This window comes from Pollachius pollachius (assembly GCF_949987615.1).
Source record: "Pollachius pollachius genome assembly, chromosome: 17".
NCBI lineage: Eukaryota > Metazoa > Chordata > Actinopteri > Gadiformes > Gadidae > Pollachius > Pollachius pollachius.
Genome location: NC_136950.1, coordinates 19715252 through 19742496, shown reverse-complemented (window position 1 = coordinate 19742496; position 27245 = coordinate 19715252). Strand labels below are relative to the sequence as shown.

At 44.9% G+C, this 27245-nt stretch overlaps 1 protein-coding gene across 1 annotated transcript; it reads right to left on the bottom strand.

Moving 5' to 3' along the window:
• Positions 1-2250: 2250 nt before the first annotated feature.
• mc4r (melanocortin 4 receptor) lies at positions 2251-3249 on the bottom strand (the record flags this gene model as incomplete). The annotated part of the gene is made up of 1 exon (XM_079755097.1): positions 2251-3249. One exon carries the CDS (start codon positions 3247-3249, stop codon positions 2251-2253), a length of 999 nt encoding a protein of 332 aa, XP_079611223.1.
• Between the last annotated feature and the right edge of the window lie 23996 nt (positions 3250-27245).

Genomic DNA, 27245 nt, shown 5'->3' with positions numbered 1-27245 from the left:
ATATCCACATAATAATTTTATGAAAGCATTTTGAAATCAGCCAAAATGTGTTTCTCTGGTGTACCTGTTTGAATCTTACATTTTGACTTCTTAATCCTTTTTCATTCCTTCTTTTCCTTTTATTAATTTTGTAGTATTCAGAAATGTTTGCAATTCAAAACGGACTGCACAGCGCACAGCTCAGTCAGCCCCGAATAACATTTTAAGTGTGTTAATTACTTGTATCAGAGAGTACCTGACTAGGTATCAAATGCCGCTATTATGTACAGTGTCCAGGGCAACACAGCAGCAGAGTCAACATGGGCTCATACCAATCAGGCTGCTCTCCGCATCACGAGTCCTTGATGAACTGCAAAGAAGAAGAAAAATGGAGCATGAGTTGCCACAAGGGAACAACTTCAATGTTATCTGTCAAATAAACTAGTAATGATGACATTATATCCCTTCTAGAAGTTATCAGCCTGGAGCTAGTGGGGGCCAATGTCGATGCTGAGTTGATATGTGATTCACAGTTTGATGTTTAATACTGAATGGGAGTGAGTCAAACCACCCTGTGTGTACAATGGCTCACCCTGATATTACTATGAATAAACCTTGAATCAATTCTCTAGTCTATGATGCCTGGTTCGGCTCCAAAGCGATGAAAGAGAATGAGTTGGCTTGCGGAGATACAAACGGAGTGTTATTCATTAAAGAATGACTCAAACTTTAATCCATATTTAAGTACACATTAGATGATCCTTGATAGTGGTTTCAAAGGTGTATTAAGCCCATGGCAGGCATCCGATAGCTGTCTCATCGTTGTGTAGCAAAACGTTGTGTAGAAAAACAGCACATAAGTAAAGGGGGGGTTGTTGTATCTTTGCATCTCTTATATCCTGTTTTTTTTCAGGTTAAATGTCAACAGAGTAATCTTTGCTCAAAGGTTGAAGTCGATGGGGAGAGACTGGTAAATACACCTGCTGAGTGGGAGCACAACATGGGTTGCTTCATTTCAGTGGTGTGTATTTGTCCTTCTTTTAAAAGGTTAACATTAAATATAAATACTGGCACAGATTTAATCTGACATATCAAAGGCTTGGACGGATTTATGAAGAGCGTTTCAATTTTAAAAACCACACTGAGAAGGACATTAGACTGCATTACTTTTTTTTATTAATGCAATAATTGAAACTGCTCATGAAAGACCACCACAGATGAATAGAAAAATCCACATTCTTCTTTTTTTATGTGCCACACATTTAAGGCAAACATAGTACATCACACGATAATGCAGTAATACATTCATAATATAAATACATTCAGTCTTTCTTTTTTGTCTATTTTACCCAAGAGTCAACAAAATATATATTTTTTCAGTCACGTGTGCAAATTGCATTTGTGTTGCAACATTTCAAAGCGAGCTACTCGTTCACAGAAGGCATTTCATAGTGGCCTTGTATGCATCAGCGCAAACATCAGTAGCGTAAGCAGACTCGTTGGTCTTTGATCTCCTGAAAAGATCTTGAGGTCATTTTCAACACAACACATATTACCTTTTTTTGTTTTTGTGCACATAAAAACTTGATTGATTACTCTCCGTATGTTGTAAGCCTTACTGCAATCATTTCAGATTTGATATTCAAAACAATACAAATATTTATATCATTTTTTCTTTCTCTCTCTGTCTTCTCTCCTTTCATAAACTTTAATTGCTGTACAAACCGCTGTCCTTCATCACCTGTACCTCATCTTATAAATATATACATATTTCAACGTATCTTATGAAGATGAATGACATTCCTGATTTGCTTGAGAAGATAATAAAAAATAAAGATTCTGACAGATTGCCAGCAACACACATATATCAATCTTACAAATACCCTGTCACACAGTTTCTGTCAAGGTTAAATTGCACTTTTTGAATGGTACTACATGTACAAAATACAAAGGCAAAAGAAAAAATCAGCTTTAAGGAGAAGCATTGCAAGGCAGGTTCCTATCTACAACATGTGGTAAACCTACCTCTCCCACTGCCTGACTCTTTTCTAAACCCCAGGCAGCTGACTGACTTGCTTTCATGAATCAAACACAGCCCGGTTCAGTTTCCCCCCCAGGCGATCAGAACAAAGTACCTCCAACCCAGAACCACTTCACACCTCAAACCGATTTCAAACCAATCCCAACGTTTCCTTTCTGTAGCAGCAGATTCAATCCCCCAACACCCTCTTCCACCACGTCTCCTGTGGCGCACACAATCTCTCTCTTGTCTCACAAGCACAGGTGGGACAGGCCGTAGCAGCAGCAGCAGATCTCTTTGAAGGTCTTCCTCATCTCCTGGCTGCGGAAGGCGTAGATGATGGGGTCTATGACGGAGTTGCACATGATGAGGATGAGGTACATGGGGAACTGGGACATGAAGCAGGTGCAGTAGGGATTCCTTGGGCAGGAGATCATGAGGATGAGGTGCAGGAAGAAGGGCGCCCAGCACACCACAAACACCCCGAGCAGGATGGTGAGCGTGATGGCGCCCTTCATGTTGGCCCGCTGGTGAATGGGCGCGTTGCCGGGCAATGCCGCAATGCGCTTCATGTGCAGCCTCGCCAGCAGGAACATGTGCACGTAGAGCGAGGCCATCAGCACCAGCATGGTGAGGAACATGGTGATGAGGCAGATGAGCACCGTTGTGCTCTCCGAGTAGACGATGAAGAGCACGCCCGAGCCCGTGCAGCACGCCCAGATGCCGGCGATCACCAGCATGGCCCGCCGCACGGTCACGATGTTGTGGTAGCGCAGGGCGTAGAAGATGGTGATGTAGCGGTCCACGGCGATGGCCAGCAGGCTGCAGATGGAGGCCAGCAGCGAGCTGCAGATCAGCGAGTCAAACACGTTGTCCATGCTCTTGATGAGCGTGACGGGGATGGGCAGGCTGTCGCTGTTGATCAGCGAGATGACGATGGTCTCCGAGGCGTTGGACACGCTCACCAGCATGTCGGCCACGGCCAGGCTGCAGATGAAGAAGTACATGGGCGAGTGGAGGTTCTTGTTCTTCACGATGGCGGCGATCACCAGGATGTTTTCCAGCAGGCTGATGATGCCCAGCGTGAGGAAGACCTCGGGGGAGATGAGGAGCTGCTCGTAGCATCCCGACGAGGAGGGGTCCTCCTTGGCGTCCGAGGGTACATCCGGGTGGGTCGGCGGAGCGGTGGCCCCGTGGCTGGCGTTGTGGTGGTAAGCCTGGATGAGCCCATAGAACTGAGTGGAGTTCATAGTGTGGAGCAGGCAGTCTTTGACGTTGGCCGCTGTTAATCCATCCCTCTTCAGTCCTCGCCGCTGCTTCCCCCGTCGTGGGAACGCGTGGTGCGAGTAATCAGCGGCAGAGGCGGGAATGAAAGGGAGGGAGGGAGGGAGGGGAAAAAGCGGTCCGTTGCCTTCTCTGATCCACAGCTCATCAGTTCGGTTGGAAAAAGCCACGCATTGTCTCCCAAGGTCTTCTGATCTCTGGTCTCTCAAGTGATGCGCGCCGCCCCCAGACCACCAACCCCATCAACCGCCCTCCGCCCGTCTCAAAGCCCTCCACTCAGGTGTGGGAAGGGAAGGAGCTTTGAAGGATTGGACTGTTGAAACCCGCACGAGGTCGGAGGACCCAAAAGATAGGATAGAAAATGATATAGCAGTAGGTTGAATCTAAAGGGAGAGCCAGCGTGAGTGAGAGACAGCGGGAGAGAGAGTAAGACACAGCAGAGAACAGTTTGCAAGCAGGTCTGGTAATCACGGTTGCTGTGGCTTGGCTTCGCCTCTCTTCACTATTGTACCGTTAAACACACACACACACACACACACACACACACACACAAACACGCATACAGACACACACACACACACACACACACACGCACAAGCTGAGGACGTTCCCTCTGCCGTACCGTCCAATCAGATCACAGATGTGGTGGAAGGAGGGGGGATATTACTGAACGGGTGATTCAAGACTGAATGGCAAAGCTGCACTACAGAATGTTACAATAAAAACCTGATATAGTAATAAACAATAATCTTATGAGATTATGCAGATGCATTTTTTTCTTTACTAATATTTTCTCATAGAATTACAGCTGCATAACCTGAAAAGTGTTGTTTTACCTTAAGTTATAACAATTGTATTGATAAAATGTTATGATAATTAGCATTTTGGGCATTTTTGTACCAATACGTTTCATATGAATGGGAACATTAAGACTAGTTTTTCACAACAAATGGTTATTTTTCACCTAGAGCAGGGTTCGGCAACCTTAAACACTCAAAGAGCTATTTGGACCCGTTTCCAACCGAAAAGAAAACCTCTAAAATTAAGATAACACTGCATATATTGTTTTTTACCTTTATGCTATGCCCAAGGGTATTATATACCAAATGAAACCCTTGCCTTGAATAACAATAAAAAAATTCATTGAATGAATACCTTAAATATACTTTATTTATCGTTTGGATAATGTTATTACACAAGTAACTCAATTTAACTACAATAACATAATAAAATAACAAAATACAGTCGTTTATTGACATATATATATATATATTATTTGGCAAACGAGTCAGATTGAATTGAAAGACACCAGAGTTAAGAACCAAACCTTCCAAGGCTCTTATGTGTCCTATGGACGCAAATCCCCTGATTTCTGGCCCCAGCCGTGCTCGGAAAAAACCTAATAAGTCTAATGCAGCGCTGAGCTCAATGCAATGATTGCGGAGGAAGCTAAATGTGAGGCTTTTTACCATTAGAGCAATATCTTTTAATAAGCTTCCCATGGTGAGGTCATCGGTTCAGCCTCTCTGTGCATCATAACTAATAACTCCGTGTCCCCGGGCATAGTGGCTAGCTTAAGAAAAATAACTTTCCACCCTGCTCCCTGTACGTCACTCTTCAGCCTTGGTCTTTTATTATTTTATGATAACGAATAATGATGAATAAAATAAGCACATTTATCAAAGTCAATAAGTTGTTCCATTAATGATCATGGTGAACACCAGGGGCAATTTATTTTGCATGGATCAAACATTTGATTTTTTAAAAGGATTTCACCTCTCCGTCCTCCCTACGTTGAATACTTACCTTTTTGCTACTTACCTCTTTTGTGACTGTTTGGGACTGTATGCTATTAAGTGTTTAGCAGACTTTGTTATCCTTAGCGACATACAGTGAATTCAGAATCACGTCTTCAAGGAGAAGAACGTCTTCAAGGAGCCCCAACAATTTCTACTGGTGATAAAATGGGCGCAGAATCTTATTCTGTATGATAAAGAACAGCACCGAAAATACATGTCAAGAGTCTTTGGGCAGAGACATTGGAGTTGACTTAGCTCTAAGATACGTATTCAAAGAGAGCCATCTGCACTGTTCTGCATCTGCATGAGCCACCAACATTCCTCCGCTGAACGGTTATGAAAAGATTTATTCTTACCGTTTAGTTATGAAAGCTTTCATGAATAACTGCCCAGTTGGCTATGATTGCTGTGTTAAAAATCAACGTAACTCGTGGTACCAATTATATCGATTCATGGAAAGGTATTTAATCTTAAGCTATACTGCATAAACATGTTAAGTAATCTTTTATACTATTTTTTTTTCCAATGTATGAATGCACAATGCGTTGGTGTTATTTTTAGATGCATACCTAGACCTCATTATTTCCTTCCATTTCGTGGCCGTTGCTCTCTCTCAAATAGCTTGTAAGTAGCTGTGAATAACGAGCAATTATGTTTCTTTTAGTTCATACTGATGCACCAGGTGTGATACAAGCCAAAGATGAGATGAACGTGGAAATTCAAAAACATTTCATCCGGTTTTATTTTTACTGTTGTTTATTACGATGTAATGATTAAAGGGAGCTCAATTTGCTGTAATGTTGGGTAAAGGGGGGCGGGACATTGAGTTGACTCTCTGACCTTAAGGTTCTTGGTTCAAGCTGTTCAAAGCCAACCGGAGAGAGCAACCATGAGCACTTTCCTAACCTCTTATATATGGGAGTAGTTCTGGTGGGACACTTAAGGCATGCGCACCTGCTCAGCTGACAGCTAACGTGGTCCAATCAAACACAGTACACTAATAGGCTGCCAATTAAAGAACTGCCTCCTCAAAACACTGCTGCAAAGGTAAAGGACAAGTCCGGAGTAAAATGGATCTGGGATATGTTTAGCATGATAACGAGTTGGGATGTTCGTTTGGGAGCAAAAAGGTGCATGTATACGCATTCTTAAGTTAGCTGTTTTTAGCCGATTCTACCAAAACGCTATAAACTTGGAATGATGGGGGCATGTGTTATGGTAAAAACTAAATCGTTATTTTAAACCACTTAAAAGGTTAGAAGTAGCCCGACACTTCTTTGGTAGTATAATAAGGGTCTTAACATATAAAACGAGGCATTGATAACTTTGTAAGTGTACAGATTGTTTATTAAGGGACATTTTCTACACACAATACCATCAGTAGTTCACCCTTCGACGCCATCTTGTTTTTCAGACTCGATAAGTAGATTGACGAACACAGAGATTCTGCCATCCGTCAACAACATGCAAACTCTGTGTTTGTGTGCTGAACCGAATTTGGCCTTCCACCTCCCCAGCCTCCACATGCTTTGGTTCTGCTCTGTATTGAATATATCTTATACAATGGGTTGAGATACCTAATTGTATAGGGCTCCCTTTTGTCAAATGTTGGTGTGCTGTTTATATTCTGTACCTGACATGCGTGTATCATGCTTTAAATCCTGCAGCAGGGAGCACCAGAAAAGAGTGGAACCATACCGCTAAAGAAAATAGTATTACCAGTCATGTGATTAATGGTTAAATCTAAGACATGAGTGTTTCCTGACAGAACTGAATTAACTGTAGGTCAAATTAATTTGATAAACAGTAAACAGCATTACAAGTTAATTAAAAGCCCCAGGGTGTTGATTAGAAACTGCAATACTTAGAAGACATACGACGTGCATAACGATACCTAGAACTCGAGTAACGACTCAATAACAACTCGAAATCCCAGATAATATTTTATCATCATGGACATTTTTCCAATATTTGTGCAGAACTTGCCTATAGGCAGTTAACAAGAAGTTTGACCTCCGACCCCATAGCCATGCTCCAATTCCACCGCAGACGCCCCCGCGACCCTCCCACCCACACACACACACACAACCTAACACAGAACCCCCAAAAACAAAACAAGTTAATACAACTTGCTCTTCCAATTGTTATTTTTCATTCTTATTTGCTCTATGATGGGAGAGAAAAGGATCTCCCAACGGGTGATCATTATTATAATCCTTTGTTAGCTCCCATCGGCACTCCGCTATAAACCTCCATTGTTCGTTATTCATCTGTTCAGCAGTAGATACTCTGCGTCAAGTAACTAACAGGTGAAAACACTTGCACGTGTTTGTGTGTGTGTGTGTGTGTGTGTGCGTGCGTGCGTGCATGCCAGCCTGCGTACATGTGTGTGCCTGCGACGTGTGTGTGTGTACGTGTGTGTGTGTGTCTGCATGTTTGTGTGTGTGCCCGTGATTCAGCTCGTCATTATTTTAGTTTTAATCCGCAGAGAGAGAAGAAAACAGTAAGTGAGAGCAAGAATCTGAAAAACAAAGACAACATTATTTGAGTCTCCATGCAAGCACGTGCAGACGCACATGGTATTGATGAAACTAAATCAGATGCAATTTATTTATATGTGACCTTTAATTAAAATACTGCTAAGATACTATCGATCGCCAAATGGTTGATGGAGCCTATTGGACACTGTTGAAACTAATTGCACTATCTATTAATTTATTTTATTGGATTTTGGTGGCGACACTGTTTGGGGAATCTCTGGGGAAAATTGAAGCTTATTGCAAAAGTGGTCGCCGAAGAGAACAAAATGGAAACCTTCACAATTGCCACTTTTGCCAAACCTTTCAGCCCCTTTGATATTTCATTCTAAGCGTTTTTCTTTTTATTTGTCTGCATGGAAACGCACGTGACTGTGTGCAACAGCATTAAAGGCGACATATTATGAAAACAACACTTTTCCTGGGATTTGGGTTGATGTTAAGGTCTCTCAGTTACCAAACGAGTGAGTCCGTTTCGGCGCCTTTGAATATTACCTCCCACTTCCCCACTCCCCTCCAATCAGAGCATAGCTAAAACTTTGTGGACCAGCGGACTAGCGGCTCCGGCGGGGGGAGCTCGGCAGCTCAGCTCCGGGAGTACAATCCCTTTCTCCGCCGTAGCTGCCGGACTGTCGCAGAGCTCCCCCCGCTGGAGCTGCCGCCGAAACTTCGACAGTCCGGCACCTCTGGCGGGTGTACTCCGGGAGCAGAACTGCCGCCGAAGCTTCGGCGGCAGTTCAGCTCCTGGAGTACACCCGCCGGAGCTGCCAGACTGCCGCCGAAGGCGGGTGAAGCTCGGCAGCAATCCGGCAGCTCAGCTCCCAGAGTACAATCCCTTTCTCCTCCATGTCGCGGTTCAATACGGACTTCAGAGAGTCAAGGCCAAAGTTCCTTGCCCCCAATTCTTCTCAACCATGGCCGTGATAACCCCCACTACGAGTCTTTAATTGTTGTGGAAGTGCCAGAGGCGTCAGACGCAGTATTTATGATTCATAATATCATCCGAGGCGCGCATAGCTTTTGGCCGTGATATTAGATATAATATAGTATAAATACCTAAATATCATATAATATTTAGTGCTGTCAGTTTAAAACGTTATTAACGGCGTTAACGCAAACCAATTTTTTTTTTTGTTCATTTTTTTATCGCGCGATTAACGCTCTTTTGGCTTGGCAAACGTTGTAGTTTTTTCACCTGCTGTCTAGCAACAACTAGTCACGTTAGAAAAACTACAACACCATACCGGATCTAGCTACACCGGAAACAAAACAACAAGCACGCCGCACAAACTTGCTGGGGTAAGCGAGGATAAGGAGTGGGTGAAAAACTCAATGTTGTCATTAGCTGTTACGTCTTTCTGACCAATCGCAGTTCAAGGCCCACCTGGGCTGTACCACTTCGGGAGGGGCCGCTCAGTTACTCCCCTCTAGACAAAATCGACTTGGTTGCGACGTTGACCGTTGTTGCGGTTGTTTTGTTGAGTGAGTGAGTGAGAGGTTGCGGGCGCACAGCTCAGGCTGCCGGACGGCGCTGCAAGGAACTTTTATAAACGCAATATTGTTATCCCGCAGTAATCAGCCCGACAGCCCCGAAACGTTAACGGCCCACTGGGGAAATTCTCTCAGACTCTCCGATTACCACTCCGCCACCGTGTGTGTGTGTGTGTGTGTGTGTAGTTTTATTTCTAACATTATTCTATCAACACAGACATTTACATCGACCGTCTGGCTTATAGTTGATTTGCCTCGGGTGTACGGTGGAGTGGGTAAGACTGTTTTATTAGCAGGCTAGTATTGCCCGTTGCCCTGCGCTAGCCTAGCACGAGCAAACTCTGTAACTAGAAGGACTGAATGAAATGTGTTGACAACTGTCGCCTATGTGGGGCCTATGACAAAAAAAAGGGCCTATGTCCAAAATTCCGAACTACCCCTTTAATCTCAAAGCGATGTATAGGCATTTTTAGAACTGGACTCAGCACTCGAGTTGAGGGGGGATGAGGGGGGATGATAACCCCCTTGGAATTAAAATGATCAAAATCATCCCCCTTCTGAAACAGCCATCCCCCATTCCCATCCCCTGTTATTTCATCAATTAATGTGGAAATATTACTGCTATTTCATTATAGCGGTTTCCTTTTTCAATTCGGCGCAACGTTACTTTTCCCAGGGACAGATTTGACAGTGTTACTGCATTCTCGGGCAGTATGCTATTGCGCAGGCACGCTTGCTGCGCGCCTGCGTGCTTGCGCAATAGTGCCTTCACAAGCTCTCATTCCACACAGTATGAGGCAGACACTGGTAGCGTGAAGCTGTCTCTGCATCTCGGACATGGCTTCCATGACAAGGCAACTCTGTTCCCTTTTCTCCCTTTCATCCCAACCCGTGAGCAACGCTAGACTCCCTTCTCTGCCGAATGCATTTATGATAAAAAAAGAATAAGAATCAGTTTATAAAATCCTTAAATGTGATGCATGCCTCTGAATCGAAAGCGTCCCATCAGCTGCGTTTTTGGGGATAAAATTAGAGTGATGACTATTTTATCCCAAAAAATATATAACAATATAATAACAATAATAGTAATAATAATAATTATCACACCGTTGGTCTCCCACCATATGCGCTGTCATCAGCACAAATGAGCACCTAAAAGTAAAAATCCACCATCCCCCCTGGCTTTTTTTTTACAACTCGACCAATGACTGGACTCAAAACGACCCAGCACCTGAGCACTCAGCATTTGGGGAAAATTGTCCATCCATATTTGCTCTACCTAATTTACGTTTCAGAAATATGAATTTGTCCTCACTTATTCCCTGCAATTGATTTTTGAAAATCTTTAATGGATGCGGGGGTTTTTTGGGCCAAGATTTGGTTTTTCTAAAGTGCTTTGTAGATTAACATGGTCAAAGAACCCGGAAAGACCCAGATATCACATGAGTGCCTGGACTTAAATTGCTGAATTTCCACATAGAAAACTTCTCAACGGTGGGCTTCTCTTTTGTAAAATGGTGGGCTTTAGTATACATCTGTATCTGCACACATTTAAGTGTTGAATTAGCAAGCATGCGAGGTCAGCATGGAAGAGAACGTGGGGAGATCTAATTACACTGGAAATGAAACGCCTCAATGTATGTGCAAAGTCCCCATTGATATATCCTGCTGAGGGCTATCTTCTCTGTGAGCATCAACTTGAAAGGGAGATCTGTGATCCATGTGGATAGAAGACTATTCTTTTAACATCGGATGTAGGAATAAAAATCATTCATTCAATCTTCAATCTTAGAGAATCCGGAAATATCTGGTTGTCAGTTTGCTGCGAGAGGGGGCTTTAACTATGGACTTAATCTATGTCTTTATCTAGGATGATTAGCAACAAGGTAGGGTTGCAATGGAGGAGGGCATGGGGAGATTGAATAAAGGCCCCATGAAGGTGAACAATGGCAGAAGAAATTACACTGAAACTTGAGTGTTTGTGTGGCAAAGCCCACGTTGTTATCCTGATGCGGTCTGTCTCCATGTCAACTTAAAGGTAGAAACGACGATACATGTTTTATTAACATTGAATGGCGTTAAATGTGCGTTTGTTGTTTGCTTTTCGACCATATCCTATCTTCAAAGGGAAACGATGTTCTCTGTCACGGAAATGTGAGTGGTGATTTTATCAAACAAATGTTACATTTTTGGTTTTTAAGTGTTAAATATCTAGTTCCACCCTTGCATGAAAATGTTTGCAAACTGCACACCAAAACGCACACCAAGATAACACAAAGCACTAGAAAATAACCATTACAGCCCGTTGGAAAAACAGTTATTATGCAATCGTTCCACACAATTTAAGATTTAAAATATATCTGCAGCTCCGCAGGAGGCTGGCATTATTCACAAGGGATGGAATATATGAATGAATAAGTAACAGTGAGTAAACGCGCTGAAGAACAGAGGAACCAAGGAGCTGGTCGTAGGCGATTTCAGCAGCGCTACGGGCTGAAGGATTTTCTTCGTTGCTCATTCTTGTGCCCCCGTGGGTTTGTGTTTGAAGGGCACCTGGGTAGCATTCGAGCGCTCCGATTGGTTGGGGTCTCAGGGACTTCTAAATGGCGGCCAGGTGCGTGGAGAGACAGGTAGGGAGGAGAAAGGAGGACTGCTGGAGGGGAAGGGCACAGCTGATGTTCAACATCTCTGCTATCAGTGCTCACACACACACACCCACAAACACACTGAGCACACAGTGAGCATATATGACAGTGAGCATATACACACACAAACACACAAACCTAGCGAGAACACACACACACAGAGCACACACACACACACACAAACTGAGCACACACAACCCTAGCGAGCACACGCACACACACACACAAATCCACTGCACAGACAGATAGTGAGCATACACACACACACACACACACACACACACACACCTAGAATGCACACACACATCCACTAAGCCTGAACACACACTGAGCAAACACACACACATTGAGCATGCATAAAATCCATACGTCTACTCATCAATACACAAAGCACCGACAGTCACACAGGAACGCACATACCGACACACTAATAAAATAACTATATGAAGGTGTAGGTGTAGTGGTTCCAACAAATAGACATTCAAGCAAAGCTCTATTTTTTATTTTTCATGCCCAGTGTGTTGATTATATACAGCCGACTGCTTTGAACTACATAAATTAGTTTTCAATGTACAAAACAGTGAGCTTTAGCTACATAAGGCATCGTTACCAAGGCGACAAGTCACATTACTCACTATTTGGGGTGTTACATTCTACTGCTTCAACCAAACACAACATAGAAACACTGTATGTGCAACATGGGAGTGGAGTAATCGAGTAGGCGTAGCAAACATAAACTTCAATAATTATTTTCTTTGATTTGACAAGGACGTGTGCGAGAGATGAAGTTTGAAGGCTAAAACAGTACTCTTTTCTTTGTGAGGCATATTACTTCGATCAAAACAAGAAGTTGACCTTGGCTAACTTTGTCAATGTAGAATGTTTAAGATACTAACAATTGGCACATCAAACAATTCCATCTCTCCAGCCGCCAGTCTAGACCTACATTTTCAAATGAGACTTTTACTTTAGATTTGATCGATTTGATCCGGCTCTCTCTCTCCCTCTCCCTCTCTCTCTCTCTCTCTCTCTCACCTGTGGTACATAGTTTCATTCATATAAGTTTGTGCCACAGTATTGAGCCATTACTATGCAGAGAGCAGCGTCCATCTGAACCCAAGGGGAAGCAAAGAGAGACCCTGAAGCAGTATGCCCGTTGCCCTCATTGATACATCCCTGGGTTCTGAGGGCTCTCTCTCTCTCTCTCTCTCTATCTCCCTCTCTCACCGCCGGCAGCCATGACCTTCTGCCATCTCGCTCCACCTCCGACGTCTCTCTATCCCCTCCACGGCGCCGGAAGGCCCTGGCTGTCAGACGGTGGTCCGCCTGTCTTACTGAAGATACCTGGTTGCATATCCAAGCACCCTCACGTCCTCCTTACATAATAATCGCCTCCCTCTCTGCGGCTGGAAGCTCCTTTCAATCGAGGATTCAATCTCCCATCTCAAATCACCAAAAATCGATCAAACTCTATCTTCTCCCCCAGCCGCCCTCCTCCCTGCTAACACGACTATTTGGAAAAATGCTTTGTGAAAAGGACGGACAATATATGCTCCTCGATTCCCCCCTCACCTGCTGTTACCCACTGCCCTACAGCCACCTCCTCATCTCCTGCTACGACTTCCCTTTCACCTCTCTCTCTTCTCCCGTCGCGGTCCCAGCTGGTCGCTCCCTACCGCCCCGACAACCCGCCCTCTCAACCTCCCACCCCCTCAGAACTCTTCGGGTCTATTGCCTCCAACCTCCTCCCGTTCCTCACCCATCTCATTAACCCCTCCTCAACCACCAGCGGTGTTCCAAACACTCTAAGAGCAGTGGGAGAAAATCCTCCTTTAAAGAAAGATACTCTTAGTCCTTCTGATGTAAAGAACTAGCGACCTGTTTGCCTTCTTCTATTCATTTAAAAAACACGACAGCCGGGATTACTTCAGTGAAGACGAGTTACCATCAAAAGAATATACGAAAAAGGTTTTCAAGAGACTTTTGGTTCCATCTTAGGGGGAAAAACGATATGGTTAGCGACGGTACAATAGACGGGATATCATTATGTTTTATAACCAACATTGCAGTTCAATGTGAACAAACCCCAGCAGGAGTTGAACCCTGGTCTCCAGAAGGTTATCCAACAGTGCTCCCCATAAATTAACAATAATCAGAGGTGACACATAGAATTATAATTCACATAATCTAAACTATTTTCAAGTTTCAAAATTACATAAGCTCTCATAGGACCCAAACCCTGCTCTCCATAAACGATAACGAGGAACCTTCTCAGACACGGTGACGAGACAGCCGGTATGAAGTGGCCGGAAGCCTTTTTTTAAACAAACAAATCACATAAGAATCTCCAGCTGCAGTCGCCACCAAGATGTCTGATGTATAACATCACTATTCACATTACATAGAAATAATGGGTTGAACCAGCATCCCAACCAATATTTTGGATTAACACCTGCCTTGGTCTGTTCAGAGGTGATACTGGACACCACAATTCACGGGACATAGTTATTCTTCAGAAATCCTATCAGCACGTTTGGTTTCCAAGGAGATGAATCTCACCAGGACTTGAACCAAGTGCCACCCACTGCAGCCTACACGAGGTGAGAACAAAGTTACAGGGTTTCCTCTACTGGGAAAACCACATGATTCAAAGGGCACAACCAAAACACACACACACGCACAGAACAATACACACACACACACACACACACAGACCAATAAACACACAACCAGAACAGACACACACACACACACACAGACCAAAACACACACATACAGACCAATAAACACACAACCAGAACAGACACACACACACACACACTCATTCATTTATGAATTTTCTTATTTGCCTACATGAAGGTAAATGCCACGGAGCGCTGCAGGCTTGGACGGGGGCGCCATCTTCTGAGGAATCTTGTTCTTACCGCCTTTGGATCTAACTACACGGTGGTTTAAATCTGACAGAGGAGGGAAGAGATGGAGAGGGAAAAGGGGACACCCTCTCAAATCACCGTTGACAATAAAGCCACTCGATTAGTTGGAAAGTCAAATTGCTGAGTCCTTTCTGTTATTGGGAGGCGCCCATTCAGAAGGGAGGTGTCCTGTGAACCATCGGACTATAACCTCTCTCCTAAGCACCTCTGTCACTTGAATATGTCCGCCAGGTAAACAAAGAGTGCTCTACCCTCTGTTCTAATTATCCAGAACCGACCAAACCTTGGCGCAGAGTTGGCATGGAAACAGGTGAATAAGGAAACTCGAGGTGGGGATCATCAGGACGGAGGTGCACAATGCAGTCGGCAAGATGGAGAGATTGTCAGGCGATCCTGGCATTCCACATCGTTTAGTCGTTAAGGCTTCTCGCTTGGACATTCTTTGGCCGTTCATCTTTCGCCACTGTGAACCTCGGCCTCGGTGTGGGTGTTGCTAAAGGGTTTCACACTAAAACTGTTCTCCTACGAAGGCGGAGAATGAACACGCGCGTGCGTGTGTGCGTGCGTGCGTGCGTGCGTGCGTGCGTGCGTGAGTGAGTAACATTTGGCAATGAACTATGAACTACAAATTAGTTGGACTGAAAGTAAAGTAAAAGTATGGAACGTTAGACATAGCAAAGTGTGGCAATGGGCTTACGTGTTAAACATGGAATGACGATTATATGTGAGGTCTTAATATAAATTAAGATTAAAACGTTAAAATAATCCTCTCATTTCCTTTACCTGAAAAAAATATGTTCGAATGAAACTACAAAGTCTCACAGCGATCTCTGGTGGACGGATTGTATATAGCAGCCTCCGCCGACACATTAATAACGAATGGCCATCAAGACGCCTGCAGGCTTTTCCAATTATCAGACCGGCAAGCCAACAAGTCTTCATTTATTAGACTCATTTAGTCAGCCTGATTTTATACGGTGTATCATGCATCACTAACACATGCATTACTAATACATTTGCAAGCCAAATGGCAAAATAAATGAGTGGATACGCATTTCCAGTCATTTCCAGTCATTTTAAATGACGAGACAATGTTTTTACCCAGTCTTACTTACAACTACTACTTACTACAAAAGATTAACCCGTAGGCCTATGTAAGCATTATATGGACATGGAGCCTTTTCAAAATGAGATGAGGCTTTTTAGTTCGGTTTGGTCTAAAGCATTATCAGTTGATCCAGTTTGTTTGCGCGATTCCATGGCTGTTTCCGCTGTTTTGTGTTTCCTATCTTGCAACCCGGGGAGCTCAGAGAACAATGGATCTGAAAACACAGACTAAAACAAAAAATGGACCTTTCAAAGGAGATAGTTCCACGGCATTGTTATCGGAAAGCCAGTATTTGTAGTTAATTCATTTTTTAAATAATTCACTTTTTTTGATTAGGTACAGTCAATTTGTGTCTTGTTTAACCTTAAAAATCGGTGGAACAATAAACAGTAGCTTCTACTGAATGGCTTGGAGAACACATGAGTTTGATGTGGTGTTCAGGGCCGGCGCTGGCCGTTTCGGTGCCCTGGACAGGACTTCTGAGCGGGGGGGGGGGGGGGGTGCCCTAAGCACTCTGCAGACTCTGAGTATAGGGAGCGGCGGGCCTAATGGTGTTCGACAGATGTTTCTACACTGATTACCACCGCTTTTTAATTAATAACCACCTTCTATCCAGCATGGCGAATAAAAAACCTCTCTCTCTCTCTCTCTCTCTCTCTCCTTCTTTTGTTTCTGCCTGCCTGCCTGCCTTTCTAGCTCAGTCTCCACTACTCCACAACTGACAGTATGTTGACAGTAAGCAACGCAAAATTGAAATACTGTCTATAATCAAGCAAATAAATTGGGGTAGTTTACTGTGAAGTTGCAGAAACATCTACTCAACAACGGTGGTAAACGTCTTTGTTTTCCTACATATGCATAGCATGTCTTTGTTGAATAGCCTACATTGTATAGACTGACTCAAATGCAAATCTGTCGACCATAGAATAGCATCGCTTACCAATAGGCCTGTATTGTATAACCGACCGCTTCAGTCTTCGAAATCAGTCTCCACTAGATGGAGCCACTCCATAGCTCAGTATTTCGCAGTGAACACTGATGTCATTAGGGAGAGCTTAGGCATCAATCTCTCTCATGATGCCTACAGGTAGACCGCAGGCATATCTATTGATCTATCCGTCTATCTATCTGTCCATCTATCTTTCTATCCGTCTGTCCGTCTGTCTATCTAGCTATTTCGGCCTCTCGTTTCTAGCAATTATATGCCTTGATTTAGGCACATATGTTAGGGTCTGATTTGTGGTCCCAGTTAGGCTTTTTATTGTTTTGAAATTTTGGTTTATGGAGCTGAGGCTTGCCTGACTGCCTTGAAACATGACAGTGCCATTGTGGTATATATTGATGGTGAACGGGGGATCGCTGTCGGTCTCCTCAATTACAATTTGTCTCCCACTACAGATCCCCCTTTTCTTGTGGTGGCTGTAGTGGGTACATATGGCCTTATGCCAGGCTTCAGTGTTCTCCGTGAACATCAGCAGGCTGTTCATCCTGGCCTTTCCTCCAGGCCCACTGAGGTCGGTTCTCAGTGTCCGGCTGCTGCTTTATAGTGTTGGCCCTGTGAGCCTTTCTGGCCTGAGAGCTTTTTGATACATTCTCGTATTCTATGTGGGGGGGAGGGGGGCTGGCAAGTGTGTCATCAGGGGTTGATGTTGCATCATCCAAAATTTTATGTAGCATGGTAGCCCTTAACTTAACTGACCTTCAAAAAGCTTAAATGAGCTTTTAGGCTTCAGCCCTATTTTCGAAAAGGGTAAGGGGAACGACTTCTATAGTCCTCAATATAATTTATCCATATAGTTTGACCTTTTTGTTTTGGTGTCACTGATCATGTCTCGTCAATGTTTTGAGGTTTTTTAGCTTCTTACCTCTCTTCTGCTAGCAGCCTGCTTGATGGGCTCTCCTCTTGGTTTTCCCTGTTTTCCCAATCGGCTGTCTTCCATTAGCTGCTGTGCTCGAGGGCTTCCTTCAGTTGGTCATTTTTTAAGTTTACCTCAATTTAAAAAGTTAAAACACTTGTAATTTGTCATTTTGAGTGGAGCTCTAGTGAAACATGACTGTTCATCCTGGTCTCTCTCTCTCTCTCTCTCTCTCTCTCTCGACCACCTATACCCTACGTTAAGCCCAGCACCTGCATGTGTGAGAGGCCCTTCTTTAATTTTAAATGCCCGCTCTGCTGTCTCGTGGATGTCTTTTAGAGACGAGTACCTTCATGTAGCATTCATCACGCTCCTGTCTGACACAGGAAATCAATCAGCTTCCGGAAGGCTCCGTCTTCCCCGCCTTGTCAACAACAGACATGCATTTTTAATAGCCACACTTTCACAATGCCTCTCCTGACGTCAGTCTGAGATGAGTTAAAAGTATCAGAGGTCGTTTTCAGAGTTTGAAGGATGGATCTTCAAGTGAAAAAAATCCAACATGGGTTCTTCATGTGATTGGGAACAATTCTGTTGAAAGTCTGATGATTTGAATTGGGTTGAATGTACTTTTTTCTGTTTGCAGTGGGTGGCAGTATAGGATGAGAAAGAGGGAGAGCAAGAGAGAGAGAGCGAGAAATCTGTAGATTTTAATTGAGTTGAAGAATGTACTTTTGTTTGTTTACAGTAGGTGACAGAATAGGATGATTTTTCCTTGTTTGCCAGTACCAGTGGATATTCCTTTTGGGAAAGGCATGTAACATTAACGGGTAATATAGGCTTAAAAAAGATTTTCCTCAAACAAAACTCATATTTGATGCTTTAATCTCATCATACATGTACATTCAGGGCGATTCACGGCGTGACTTGAATGCTGTGAACTGAAAAAAACGTCACATGTATTAAGAATTCATGTTGAATTTGTCTGGTTTTATTAGCAACAGGGAATCGTGGGTGAACTCGAAGGTGCGAGGGGAACAAGGTGGGAAGATTGATCTTTTTCCTTTTTATTGCAGACATCATCGGTCTCTCAAAACGACCCAAGTCCTCCATCGTTTTTAGTCTAGCGGATGGCAGACAGTTTCTCTGCTCAAGAACACAGTAAACCAGACAGCCCAGCCGCTGTGTTAGTCAGCAGAACTCAAAGCCCAAAGTCTTCAAACTCTTATTTATTTACAGATCTTTCTGGAAAGTGAAGATCAGGCAGTGTCTACACCCACCACCCCCCACCACCACACACACATACCCATCCCACAAACACACACATATGCACACACACTAAGCACGCACACAGATACACACTTGCAGCCATCCCACAAAAACATGCAGGCAGCCACACACACACACACACACACAAACATACACCCACACACACACAAACGCACACACACAAACAATCAACCACACACAAGCACACACAGACACCCACACGCAGCCATCCCACAAAAACATGCAGGCAGCCACACACACACACAAACATACACCCACACACACACAAACGCACACACACAAACAATCAACCACACACAAGCACACACAGACACCCACACACAATCACCCACACACACGCACAGACACACACAATCACAACTAAAAAGCAGAAACTTTGTCAGCCTCTGTCAAGACAAGGCTACAATTTTCTTCCGTTAAACATCTTTGCCTCTCCGTCTGCCTAATCTCCCCCACGACCGGCAGCGGATAACAAAGCACTGGAGCCATGCGCCCTACGTGTGAGTTATTGACTTGATGGATCGTCACCGTGGGTTTGTGATGCATGAAATGAAGAGCAAGGGTAAGAGGGGATAGGGAAGGGGCCGCTCGATAAGAACAGACTCAGAAGAGGACGGGAGAGGGGAGAACAGGGAAGGAGGGAGACAGAGACACGACGAGAGAGAGTGGCAGGGAGATAAAGAGAGAGAGACAAAGGGAGAAAGGTAGAGGAAGAGAGATAGAGGCAGAGAGAGAGGCTTAGATTCAAATGGAGAGTCACAAATAAAGAGGGTGAGAGACAGCGATACAAAGGGATGGGATAGGAGAGACACACAGATACAAAGAGTGAGCGAGACAGGGCGATCGACAAAGACAAAGTGAGGGTTTCAGAGAGAGAGAGAGAGAGAGAGAGAGAGAGAGAGAGAGAGAGAGAGAGAGAGAGAGAGAGAGAGAGAGAGAGAGAGAGAGAGAGAGAGAGGCTCATTGTGCCTGACAGGCTGAAGGTGACTGGGATTACTCAGGGTTCCATTTCTCCATATCTGAGGCCTTGGTATCTGAACCCCTTCATCTGTGACCTGGGGAATGAATGGGCCCCCACTCAGACCTCCACCTCCACCTCCTCCCCGAAGACCCCAATTTCATCACATTTTGGTTTGAATAAATCAACGGTAACCTTTCACGATTGACTAATTGCAGTGGGCCATAATCGTGATTTTCAGTGCAAATGCAATTAATTATGCAGTCCTATGACAACCACCGACGCCAACCCACCCCCGACCGGCAACCCCTCCACCACCCCCAACTCAATCTGCCACAAACACCACCTCTGCCACCACTATCCCTGGCACCACCCCCCAAGACTTAATCTACCTCCACCATCACCACCACCACCCCAGCCTTCCCTTAATCCGCCACCTCTATCACTACCACCCCAAACACCAACATAACCCCCACCCCATTCCATCCCCAACCAATAACACCACCACCACCCCAAACACCACCACCACCACCCCAAACACCACCACCACCACCACCCCAAACACCACCACCACCCCAAACACCACCACCACCACCCCAAACACCACCACCACCACCACCCCAAACACCACCACCACCACCACCCCAAACACCACCACCACCACCACCACCACCACCCCAAACACCACCACCAACCCAAACACCACCACCACCACCACCCCAAACACCACCACCACCCCAAACACCACCACCACCACCACCCCAAACACCACCACCACCCCAAACACCACCACCACCCCAACCACCACCACCCCAAACACCACCACCACCACCAACCCAAACACCACCACCACCACCAACCCAAACACCACCACCACCACCACCACCCCAAACACCACCACCCCAAACACCACCACCACCACCAACCCAAACACCACCACCACCACCAACCCAAACACCACCACCCCAAACACCACCACCACCCCAACCACCACCACCACCCCAAACACCACCAACCCAAACACCACCACCACCACCAACCCAAACACCACCACCACCACCAACCCAAACACCACCACCCCAAACACCACCACCACCCCAACCACCACCACCACCCCAAACACCATCACCACGACTACAACCCTCCCCCCCGGATCCAAACCCCAGATTGAGAGGTGGGCTCTTCCTCGTCTTCCTCCTCCTCTTCCTCTCATGCCTCACTTTAAATGGCCACTGAACGTTATTCCACGGCGGGGGGGGCGTAGCCAGAACATTATTACTGTGGTGGCCAGCTCGGGCCAATCTTATATTTGGGGTGGCAGGGTTGGGGGAGGGGGGGGGTATTTTAAGTGCAATATTTATTCATAACGTCAAAATATAACACTTTGAATAAGAATAATAAGTCAAAGTTAGTTTAAACTAATAGTCCATATGTTTCATTTTAGACCGTTTCCGTTCAGGATTATTTATTTTTTCTCATACTCGGGGGGGGGGGGGGGGGGAGCCAGCAGGGGGGGCCAACCCCTGACCGGGGGGGGCCCCCGTGTGACTACGCCCCTGGAGGGAGGGCAGGGAGGGAGGAGAGGGAGGAGGAGAGAGGGGAGGAGGGACGAATGTGACCAACGGCTCAGTGGGCGACAGAGGGGGACTCGTGTTCCCGCCGGGCAGGCGTCCCACGGCCTCTCTCTCTCCCCCTCTCCCCTGACCTACCTGGTACGATGAAATGAGCTGCGACCGCCGCAGGTGGGGCGCTGAACAAAGCCAGGGGTCACATGACCTGTCGGAGCTGATGTAAGCTGTCGGCGCTGCCGCGCTGTGTGTGTGTGGGTTGGTGTGTGTGTGTGTGCGCGCGTGTGTGGGGTGGTGTGTGTTTGGGTGGGTGGGTGTGTGTGGAGGTACGTGTGTGTGGGTGGGGTGGTGTGTGTGTGTGTGTGTGTGTGTGTGTGGGGTGGTGTGTGTTTGGGTGGGTGGGTGTGTGTGGAGGTACGTGTGTGTGTGTGGGGTGGTGTGTGTGTGTGTGTGTGTGTGTGGGTTGGTATTTGTCTCTGTGTGAGTGTGTGGTGTGGTATGTGTGTGTGTGTGTGTGGGTTGGTGTTTGTCTGTGTATGTTTGTGTGTGTGCACGTGTTTGTGATCTATATTATATGTTATTAAAGCAACATGAGGTTTTGTTAGAGGGCCAATCTTGTGAGATAACACAGGATTGTGTTTGTAAACTGCACTGCAAAGTCGTCCTCTGATAGGAAGCTAAAAGGCAACCGGTGGTAAACATACTTTAAGCCAATATTGGATGAGTAATGTGGTTCATCAGTGGAGCTATTAAGACTTTCTGTTCTGACTACATAAGAAACGGGCAAGACACAAACTGTATTGATGTTTTTGTCTCTTTTAGCATCGTTTAGGATGTTTTCCTAAAATGTCAGAATTGAAAAATCTAAATTTTTTAATATGATTTTGGGGAGAGACTAAATTAAATTATATTAAAACTGTCAAACAGTTGAAGACAAACCAAAGTGGATATTTAATTGTTATCGTGACAGCCCAGGAAACTATCAAACATAGCCTTTGATGCAAAAATAAAATAACAAAATGTAACAAAACAAAAACAACATGGTTATTCAATTTAATTTTATTATTTTATCTACTTCTTTTTATTTGGACATCCAAGTTGGTGTATTGCATGTGTGATGTGACAAATCATTAAAATGTATCATGGCCCAACATGCCAATTTATGCAAATGATTTACTAAAGGTCGTCTTGCTACTGTCAATCTCGGGTACAGCCGTCCTACGATGTTACAGTAGCAACCGAGACTGAGTTATGCTTCCTGTTTGAAACTCACCCACCCTAGCTGATGAAGCTTTCAGAGGAGGAGTTTAATAGGTGTGGTTCTGCAGTGGCCCATCATTTGAACCAGCAGTGGTTCAAAACCTTTAACCTTTTAAACCAGTGGTTTTCAAACTGTGAGGCACGCCTCCCCTGGGGGGCGCCAGAGTTCTTCAGGGGGGGCGCGACGTGAGAAAAAAATATACCAGAAAAAGTAACGCAAAAAAAACGCAAAGACGAAGACGCGCTGTGTTCGAAATCGTTCCCTATTCACTCACTCACTATTCCCTATATAGTGTTTATGATATAGTGCACTATATAGGGAACGAACAAACGAGAATTCGGACACTACGATGAACATTTCTTAACGTCATTTGCGTCAGTAAATGCGCCGGGTATTTGTGTGACGCAGACGGCTGCGCCAACATCATGTAAACAAACCGGGCACTCACGAGGAAAGCTGGAGGTTGTATTGATGTTGATTGTTACATTTCCTTGATCAAGTTTTTTTTTTAATTAATTAATTAATTTTGAATATTACATTTTCTATGTTAAATCCCAAATAAATTGTTGACATTTCTATTCATTTTCGCGGTTATTCAGCTTCTTCTTCTCCTCCGGATAACACGACCGCATTGCATTGTGGTATACGGGAGTAAAATGTACGGAACATCGTATGTTCACTCAAATTTTGGATATTTTAAGTCCACTATATAGTGCATGAAATTTCCCACTGAGAATTCGAACACCACTAAAAAATGGCGAGTACCCTATAAAGTGCACTGTAACCGTGATAGGGAACGATTTCGAACACAGCTACTCAAACTCATTGCTCCCACTAAAGTTAAGGTGAGCTAAAAAGGAGGCTAAACTGGCAGTTTACAGATTTAGATGTTCAAATGTATTTTAAAAACGTTAAGCAAAAACATGCTTAGATAAAGATGTTAAAATGTGTTAAATGTGTTTAAAAATGCACAAAGATGTTTAGAATGTTTCAAAATATGTTTAAAAAAAATATGATCAGAGATCTTTAAAATGTGTAAAATATGATCAGAGATGCTTAATATATGATCAGAGATGTTTAAAATGTGTAAAATAATTAAGATCTTTCAAAACACAGGGATTTAGAAAAAAAAGGGGGGGGCTCAGCTGAAATTTGTTCTCTGAGGGGGTCTCACTCTCTCATACTTTGAAAACCCCTGTATTAAACCTCTAACCTTTTCTACTGTGGGCCGAGTTTATGCTCGCTCATTATGAGCCAACAGATCGCCGCCTCAAGCTGCATGATTAGCAGTAACAAAAATAAAGCGAAAGAAAGTGAAACGCTCCGATCCCCCCGGCCTCAAACTCGTCCGCCATCAGACTGAAGGTATGAATCAAAAGTCATATTTGCGAGACTAGGTAACTCGACAACGCAAGCCTTCAATAATTGAGAATGCGCTACGATAGGGCACGCCGCTGCGATCGCCCGACAGCTACGACAGCGGTCCACAACCTCTTGCTTACACCTCGCTGTTGCCTTGAGTTCTTCCTCCAGTTCTACCGAGTAAACTTTGTGATCGACGTTAATTAACTCAGCAGAGCAGCTATTTCAGTTCAGTTGCCCCCCCCCCCCCCCCCCCCCCCTTCCTTCGTTCAGACATGTATTTGGGACACAGAGTCAGATACAAAATACACTCTCTTGCCTAATTGGCGTTATCAGCCTAGTTTAAAGCATTTGTGGACAATGGGGTCTCAGCCTGGATCCCTGTGGCGGTCCCAGGTCCCCAAGGTAGGTCCCAGGTTCCAGGGCTAGGTCCCAGGTTCCGAGACTAGTTCCAGGTCCCAGGTTCCAGGCTAGTACCCAGGTTCTCAGTAGGTCCCAGGTACAAGGTTTCCCGGCTAGGACCCAGGTTGCCAGGCTAGATCCCAGGTTGCCGGGTTGCAAGCTAGGAGCCAGGTTCCAGGATAGGTCCCATGTTCCCTGGCTAGGTTCCAGGTTTCCAGGCTAGGTCCCAGGTTTGGTCCCAGGCTCCAGGCTAGGTCCAAGGTTCCAGGCTAGGTCCCGGGTTGCAGGCTAGGAGCCAGGTTCCCAGGTTCCAGGCTAGGTCCCAGGTTCCAGACTAGGTCCCGGGTTGCAGGCTAGGATCTAGGTTCCACCCAGGTTCCCATGCTAGGTCCCAGGCTAGGTTCCAGGTTCCAGGCTAGGTCCCAGGCTAGGACCCAGGTTTGCAGCTTACTGGAATAGGTCCCAGGTTCCAGGCTAGGTCCCAGGCTAGGACCAAGGACCACATTTATTTTATATCCAACTCTTTTTCACGGCCCCTTGCACCTGATTGATATTCAAAGCAAATTTCTAATAATGTGCTTCGAATGTTTTGAATGTCAAGAAACTTTCCAGATTAATTATGAATTGCGACGTTGAAAATATTAGTGGTTGTTAGTAATTAGTTTACGTATTAAGCAGAGGCAGAATACGTCTGTAATTAAACTTGTATTGACGTGCCACTGTACCAGACAGAAATACGCTTCAATGTATTTATGTTAAACATATTGATGTTACATTTTTCTTTCACTCATACAGACGCACACACCACACCACACAAAAACACGTCCACACACACACACACACCAATATACAGACACAGACACACACCAATACACACACATACAGACAGACACACACACACCACAAAACACCACAAAAAATACACAGACATACACCACACCAATACACAAACACACACACAGACACCACCTCATACTGATACAAACACAAACACACACACACACACACACCACACAAAACCAATAGACACACACACACATACATGCATAATCTTTTAGCAGTGTTTCATGCAGTGTATTGCAAGGCCAGCCCAGTAACTCTCGCCCTCTCCCTCTCTCTGTTCCTCCCTCTCACAGTAGACGTGCGCGTACCAAGTTCTGTGAAGTCGATCTGCTGCTGGAGTGACATGCAGAGAAACTCAAATCGTTCTGCGTTTATCATGAATGATTCATTCTTTTGGTGGGTTTTGACGCATGCTGGGAATGACAGAGTAATAGATCCCGGGTCATTTTTTTATAATTACATTTTTGTAAAAGAAAATTAAAAAAACTTGACTCGGGACTAATCACTAAACGTTTTGGGCTGGAGGCTCAGATGTCCAGTCCCTGACGATGCCAGTGGGCATTACAATAATATTACATTCATGTGGATTTAAGTGAAGTCTTTCTGCTTCATTGCTTTGCTGGTGACAGGCTTGTTTTGACAATTTGTCTCATAGTGAAAAAAGGACCAAGAAGTATTTTAATGGGCGAATCATGAAAAGAAAAATGGATGCCATGTTTCTTAATTGGCTCGTTACTGTAATAATTTGCGTGTCGTATCATTAAACGTTTCACCGCTGTCTCTTTCGCTATTGTCTCTCTATCCATCTCTAACAGATCAGAACAAGCTCTCTCCCCCACTATTGTACTGCTTTTAATAGGCAGCAAAATGGAGGCAGTGTTGAATATTGTTCTGTATCATCTAGCTTTCACACTGCGATTACATTCGCAATGTTTTTTATTAGATCATCCCCTACCTTTTACACACACACACACACACACACACACACACACAAAACAGGAGTGACAAATACTGTTGCTCTCTCTCTCTCACTCTCACACTCACACTCACACTCTCACTCACTCACAACCACACACACAAACAAAGAAACCACACAGTCTTGCATGGGGCTGGACAGTGTGGTAGTTCAGGGGTTTTGTCTCCCAGCTGAACGCTTCAGGGTTCTGCAATCTGCCTTCCTGCAGGCACAGCGGAACAAGATGTTGCTGAGAGGGAGGTCGAAGGGGAGATGTAATGTATTCAAGGCTACATAATCCGTCGCTTTGGATAAAAACTCCCGGTGAACAAGCGGTAAACAACCCGCTGACAAGGTTTGTCTTGAGAGCCGGTTCAGACAGAACGGAGACTGAAGTGAACTTAGAGGTCCTGTTCCTCCCGGTAATAAAACCCTCCTCTCCACCACCATGTCAATGGGGGGAATTGATTTAGGGAGAGGGAAAGAGAGAGGAGAGAGAGACAAATAAGACTGAGGGGGGAGAGACGAGAGAGGGAGGGGAGAGGGTAATAAGTCAGAGACAGAGAGAACAGACGGATGGGAAGAGGGGGAGGAATGGGAGAGTTATACGACGGGAGATAGAGAGGGTGAGAGATGGAGAGATGAGACGGAGTAAGGAGACAGATATGGAGAGAGCAGGAAAGAGGTGAGAGAAGAGAGTGGGCCGATACGTTAGAGGGAGTGAGCGATGGAGGAGGGCAGAGACGGGGTAATAAGACAGTGAGAGAGTGTGAAAGATGGAGGGAGCGAGAGACGGCAGACGAGGTAGAGGAACAATCTCGGGCGTGCAACAGAGGGAGAGAGTCTTTCATGATGACTGGGGAAAAGAGGACGAGAGCAACGAGTGATGGAGTCAAGGAGAGTAAGAGAGAGAGGCAGAGGGAGTGCCAAGACTTAGACAATAAAGCATAAAGT